This window comes from Mus caroli, chromosome 1 (assembly GCF_900094665.2).
Source record: "Mus caroli chromosome 1, CAROLI_EIJ_v1.1, whole genome shotgun sequence".
In the NCBI taxonomy this organism is placed as follows: Eukaryota; Metazoa; Chordata; class Mammalia; order Rodentia; family Muridae; genus Mus; species Mus caroli.
The window spans coordinates 22,010,509-22,017,350 of record NC_034570.1 but is presented as its reverse complement, the minus strand read 5'-3'; the positions used below and the strand labels follow the sequence as shown (position 1 = coordinate 22,017,350).

Here is a 6,842-nt window from a genome sequence, read left to right as displayed (position 1 = left end):
CCTGTTTGGTTGTGTTTTCCTGTTTTTCTTTAAGGACTTGTAACTCTTTAGCAGTGTTCTCCTGTATTTCTTTAAGTGAGTTATTAAAGTTCTTCTTGAAGTCCTCTAGCATCATCATGATTTATGCTTTCAAATCCAGGTCTAGCTTTTCGGTTATGTTGGGGTGCCCAGGACTAGGTGGGGTGGCAGTGCTGCGTTTTGATGATGGTGAGTGGTCTTGATTTCTGTTAGTAGGATTCTTGCGTTTGCCTTTCGCCATCTGGTAATCGCTGGGGCTGTGCAGAATACACTCAGTGGGGTCCTGGAACCAAGATGTCTGCTGCAGATGCTCAGGCAATGTGCTCCCTCTCCGTTCGGACCCCTTTCCTCTGGCAGGGAAGGTGGCCGGATGTCTGGGGCCTGTGCAGAATGCCCTAGGTGGTGTCCCGGAACCAGGATATCTGCTGCTGATGCCCAGGCAAAGTGCTCCCTCTCCACTCGGACCCCTTTCCTCTGGCAGGGATGGTGGCTGGATGTCTGGGGCCTGTGCAGAATGCCCTCAGCGGTGTCCTGGAACCAGGATGTCTTCTGCTGATGCTCAGGCGGAGCACTCCCGGGCCGTATGTGAGAACTTTTTGTCATTGATTTTTCTTCGTTATTTTTGTAATGAAGAATGAATGCAGAGCCACAAAAATGTTCTGCTATTAAATGACAGACCCAGAAAATGTAGAGGTTACATAGATGTAGAGCTTCTTGTTTGAGTAAATCTACACTATAGATCAGTTCTTAGCAAAGCTAACTAAAGGGCCCAGAGACAGTATCCAAATTAATAAGATCAGAAATGAAAAGGGAGACATAGTAACAGAAACTGAGGACATTCAAAAACTTATCAGATTCTACCACAAAAGTATTTACTAAATGAAACTGGAATATCTAGATGATATTGACAATTTTCTAGACAGATAACACATACCAAAGTTACATAATGATCAGATAAACTATCAAAACAGTCTCAAAAACTCTGAGGAAATAGAACCAGTCAGTAAATTTTACCAAAAAAAAAAAAAAATCCCAGAGCCAGATGGTTTTAGTGCAGAATAATAACAGATTGTTGAAGAAGATCTAATACCAATACTCTTCAAACTATTCCTCGAAACAAAAACAGAAGGGACACTACCTAATTCCTTCTGCGGACTCATTCTTATGTTGATACCTAAACCACACAAAGACCCAACAAAGAAAGGATTTCACTTATGAATTTTCACTTATGAATATCAATGCAAAAATATTCAGTAAAATTCTCAAAAACAAAATCCAAGAAAGCATCAAAACCATCATTCATCATGATCAAGTAGGCTTCATCCCAGGAATGCAGACATGGTGCAATAAATGGAAATCCATCAACATAATCCACTATATAAAAGAAAAAACTCAAAGAAAAAATTCACATGATCATCTCATTAGACACTGAGAAAGTCTTTGACAAAATACAACACCCCTACATGTTAAAAGTCTTAGAGAGATCAGGAATTCAAGGCAATTAAAATTAAAGCAATATATAGCAAACTAACAGTAAACATTAAATAAATGGAAAAAAATTGAAGCAATACCACCAAAATCAGGGACAAGACTAGACTGCACACTCTCTTCCTATTTACTCAATATAGTACTTGAAATTCTAGCTCAAGAAATTAGAGAACAAAAGAAGGTCAAAATCATATATACTAGAGAGGAAGAAGTCAAGGTATCATTGTTTTCAGATGATATGGTAGTATACATAAATGACCCCCAAAACTCTACCAGAGAACTCTTACACTTGATAAACAACTTCAGCAAAGTGGCTGGATATAAAATTAACACAAACAAACCAGTAGTCATCCTGTGCACAAAGGATAAACAGGCTGAGAAAGAAATTACGGAAAGAACACCCCTCACAATTGTCACAAATAATATAAAATATCTTGGTGTAACTCTAGCCAAGCAAGTGAAAGATTTGTATGACAAGAACTTCAAGTCCCTGAAGAAAGAAACTGAGGAAGACACCAGAAGATTGAAAGATCTCCTATGTTCATGAATATTTAGGATTGACATAGTAAAATGGGTAATCTTACCATAGCAATCAATAGATTCAATTCAATCCCCATCAAAATATCAATGCAGTTCTTCACACAGAGAGAAAAAGAATGCTGAACTTCATATAGAATAACAAAAAATGTAGGATATCGAAAGCAATTCTCAACAATAAATGAACTCCTGAAGCAATTGCCATCCTTGACCTCAAGCTATAATACAGAGCAGTAGTGATAAGATCCACAAGGTATTAGTACAGAGACAGACATATCTATCAGTGGACTAGTACTGAAGACCCAGAAATAAACCTACATACCTTTGGTCACTTGATTTTTGACAAAGAAGCCAAACCCATACAGTGGAAAAAATAAAGCATCTTCAACAAATGGTGCTGGTCTAACTGGCAGTCTGCATGTTGAAGAATGCAAATTGATCCATTTTTAACTCCTTTTATAAAGCTCAAATCCAAGTGGATCAAGGCCCACCACCTAAAACCGGATACATTGAATCATAGAGAAGAGAAGAGAAGAGAAAGTGTAAAATAGCTTTGAAAACATTGGAAGAGAAGGAATATTCCTGAACAGAATACCAGTAACTCAAGCTCTATGTCCAACAATTAACAAATGTGACTTCATGAAACCAAAATCTTCTGTGAGGCAAAGAACACTGTTAATAGGAGAGAACAGCAACCTACAGATTGGGAAAAGATCTTTTATCAACCTTATAACTGATAGAAGGCTAATATCCAAAATATGCAAATAACTCAAGGAGTTAGACCTCAGAAAACAAAATAACCCAATTACAAATGTGGTACATAGCTAAACAGAGAATTCTCAACTGCGGAATCGTGAATGGCCTAGAATCTTATAAAGAAATGTTCAACATCCTTAGTTATCAGGGACATGCAAATCAAAATAAACCTCAGATTCCAACATCCACCAATCAGAATGTCTAAGGTCAAAAATTCAGGCAATAGCTAATGCTAGTGAGGATGTGGATAAAAAAGAACATTCCTTCATTGTTTGTGGGGTTACAACTTGGTTCAACCTCTTTGGAGACCAATATGATGGTTCCTCAGAAATTTTGAAAGAGTTCTACTGGAAGACACAGCTATACCATTCCTGGGCATATACCCAAATTATGCTCCCCCATATCATAGGGACATGTGATCCATTATGTTCATAGCAGTCTTATTTATAATAGCCAGAAGCTAGAAACAACCCAGATGTTCCTCAGTGGAAGAATGGATACAGGAAATGTGATACACCCAATGGAATACTACTAAGCTATTGAAAACAAGGACATCATACATTTTGCAGGCAAGTGGATGGAACTAGAAATTATCATCCTGAGTTAGGTAACCCAGATAGAAAGGAACATGGTATGTCCACACTGATAAGGGCATAGGAGACAAAAATCTCAGAATATGCAAGATCCAACTAACAGACCATAGGAATCTTAACAAGAAGGAAGACCAAATTGTCGATGCTTGAATCCTACATAGAAGGAGGGGGGAAATAATCAGGGGCGGCAGTGGGAGGGAGGGATCTAAGTGTGTATGAGAGGGAAGAGGGACTATAAAAATGGGTGGCAGGATCAGGTATGGGGGAAAATAGGAAAGAAGCCCAAAGGGCCAAGAGAATGAATAGAAATATTCAGCATGTAGTGTGTGGAATAGGAGAACCACTAGAAGATCCCAGACACCAGGGATGTGAGAAGCTCACAGGACATAATAAAAATTACATTAATTGAAATGCCTAACAGCAGTGTGATAGAACTTGAAGAGATGACAGGATGGGCCACCTACACATCTCAAAAATTTTAACTCAGAATTTTTCCAGTCTAAAAGAAACACAGAGACAAAAAGACAAGCTTAGACTGAAGGCCATACAGAAATCACCTCACCTTGGTATCTATCCCATTTGCAGACTCCAAATATTTACACTTTTACACTATTCCTAATGCCAAGAAGTGCTTGCAGACATGAGCCTGGTATGGTTGTCGTCTTAGAGGTTTGGCCAGCACCTAAGACAGATGCAGATGCTCACAGATAACCATTGGACTGAGACTAGGGAACCCAATGGAAGATGGTGCTGAAGGGGTTGCAACCCCATAGGAAGAACAGCACTACCAACTAACTGGACCCCTCAGAGCTCTCAAGGACTAAGCCATCAACCAAAGATCACACACAGTTTAGTCCCTTGCCCCTGCTACATATATAGCAGAGCACTGCCTTTTCTGGCCTCAGTGGATCGATATGTGTTTGGTCCTGAGGAGACTTAATGCCCCAGAGAATGGAGATGCTTACAGGGGTGAGTGGTGGGAGTGGGTGAAGGTGGAGAGCAGACTCTTAGTGGCAAAGTGGGGGTATGTGGTCGGTGTTTCATTGAGGTGGGACTGAGAAGGCAGAAATTTGAAATGTAAATAAATACAACAATTAATAAAAATAATTTACTGGAAAAAAGATAAGCTATGATCTCAGAATGAATAGACATGTATGTGCAGTCAGAAGCCATAATGAGAGTAATAATCCATAAGAAACAACCCAAGTTCCATAAAGAATCCCACTTTATCAAAAACTAAGTTCCTAGTGGACTCAAGCAGACAGAAGGCAGAAAAATTGTGGGGATCAAGCAGAGAAACAATACATGAACAGAGATCTATCTTTGACTGATTCAGCAGCAAGNTTTCAAAGGAGGGAGTATGGAAAGCCAGGAAGTGGGTGTGGCTCCTGGGGTGGANGCTGAGGAGGGCCTGTGCAACCCTGCCTTCTGCCTATAGCCCTTTGTGATGAGGAGGCCTCAACTGTGTGATGTGGCCTGAGCNCTCCTGAAAAGTCAGATGCTCTACTCCAGTACTCAGTGGACTGAGATCTGCCCTGTCATTCAGAAGATGGAGAATTTTTTCCTTCTGATGAATAGCATTATTGACTTGTGGAAGATCCCCTGCTCCATGTCCATAGTAGTGGACATAAGCTTTGCCTTTATGTGTGGAGTGGGGCTCTTTTACCTACTAATACCATTCCTGAAGGAGTACCCAGAATCACCACCACCTGGGAGAGAAAAGAACACCCCAAAGGTGAGAAAAGCCCTGACTGAAATACAAGGGAGCAACAGTCCAAGATCCTTAATCTCACATTCCCTAGAAAGACAGGTGTGAAATATGGATCTTTTTTAAATACAGAAATATAAGAATGTGCCTTTCTGTAATCTCAGGTGTAGGATATGGGGTTGTTTCAGATTGTCCACAGTTGCCGACTATGATTTGCCTTAAGCTCTAGCCTAGATATGATTATTCCAGCAGCAGATAGTGTCTGTGTTTGTGTGATGTTTGGAATTCTGGGGACTTTTCAGAGGGTATATAAATGCTAGGATCTAGAGAGGCGTGGTGGATTGTTGGATTGCTGCTATTGGTGTCTGGTGTTTGTAGTTAAGTAGAGTTGTGAGGAGAAGGAATAAGAGGTGGAGGAAAAAGAAGAGGAAGAGGAAGAAGAAGAAGAAGAAGAAGAAGAAGAAGAAGAAGAAGAAGAAGAAGAAGAAGAAGAAGAAGAAGAAGAAGAAGAAGAAAGAAGAAGAAAGAAGAAGGAGGAGGAGGAGGAGAAGGACAAGGAGAAGGAGGAGAAGGAGAAGGATGAGATGGAGGAGGAGGAGGGGGAGGAGGAGGAGGAGGAGGAGAAATTGATATCCTGAAGATCAAGATTAAACATTCCCCAAAGGAACCAGCCCTGCCCCCACAACTAGTAGGAAATAGCAAAACAAAACATATCCTCTTCTACCCTCCATTCTTTTTCCTTTCCCATCTAGTGTTAGGGAATGGAAAAGGTAGCAGAAATGTGGTGGTTAAGGGTGAAAGAGAGTACCTAAAGTCTAGCTACAGACATGTGAGCAGAAATATCCAGAAGTAGCCTCATATTAGTCTGCAGGCAGGACAGAGGGGAGAGTAGCCTGAGCTGTCTGCCTGAAGTTCTCAGACCATATGTACAAAGTTGAATAGGGGACACTAAGGACCACTGTGGCTCCATGGACAGACTTCCTGTGGGAGTTGGTGGGGACATAGGACAAGCTCTGAGAAAGGTCATCTGCCCTCAGCTCAGGCACTTGCTTTTGTTTGTATTGAGCTAATGTGAAGCAGATGTTGAGACCACGGCCTTCAAATCAGGGCTTGGGTCTTCTATGGTCTGCTGAAACAGATATCATCTGACAGTCCCCAGGCAGCTACAGATCTCAGGTTTGGGTAGGATCCTGTCTGAGGGATGCTGTCTGAGGAACACTGACTGAGAACATCCATGGTAAGTGTGACATAGACAGCTCCTTCTGCTGTTTATACCAATGAGACAAAAAGTAAATGTGTTTTTGCACAGTATGAATGAGTGAAGGACAGAAGAGAGAGCTCTCTGGGACATGTGGATTTCATGTCATCCATGAGCACACAGAGCAGGAAGCTTGTCTAGCAGGGGGACAACTCTTTCCAGTCTAAATGAAACATAGGGTCAAAAAAATAAATAAATAAAACAGGCATAGACTGAGGGTCATCCAGAAATCACCTCACCTTGGGATCTATCCCATTTGCAGACTCCAAATATTTACACTTTTACACTATTCCTAATGCCAAGAAGTGCTTGCAGACACGAGCCTGGTATGGTTGTCCTCTTAGAGGTTTGGCCAGCACCTAAGACAGATGCAGATGCTCACAGATAAACATTGGACTGAGACTAGGGAACCCAATGGAAGATGGTGCTGAAGGGGTTGCAACCCCATAGGAAGAACAGCACTACCAACTAACTGGACCCCTCA

The 6,842-nt window shown here is 41.1% G+C and overlaps 1 protein-coding gene and 1 long non-coding RNA gene across 2 annotated transcripts in view; one reads left to right on the top strand and one right to left on the bottom strand.

Moving 5' to 3' along the window:
• LOC110304996 overlaps nt 1-6,842 on the bottom strand; it is a 75,683-nt gene that overhangs the window by 22,153 nt on the left and 46,688 nt on the right. The window lies entirely within an intron of this gene.
• LOC110304988 overlaps nt 4,916-6,842 on the top strand; it is a 7,850-nt gene continuing 5,923 nt past the window's right edge. The window contains exon 1 of the mRNA XM_021176722.1: nt 4,916-5,127. Coding sequence (XP_021032381.1) covers nt 4,942-5,127 — 186 coding nt within the window. The 5' untranslated portion in view covers nt 4,916-4,941. The remainder of the gene's footprint in view (nt 5,128-6,842) is intronic.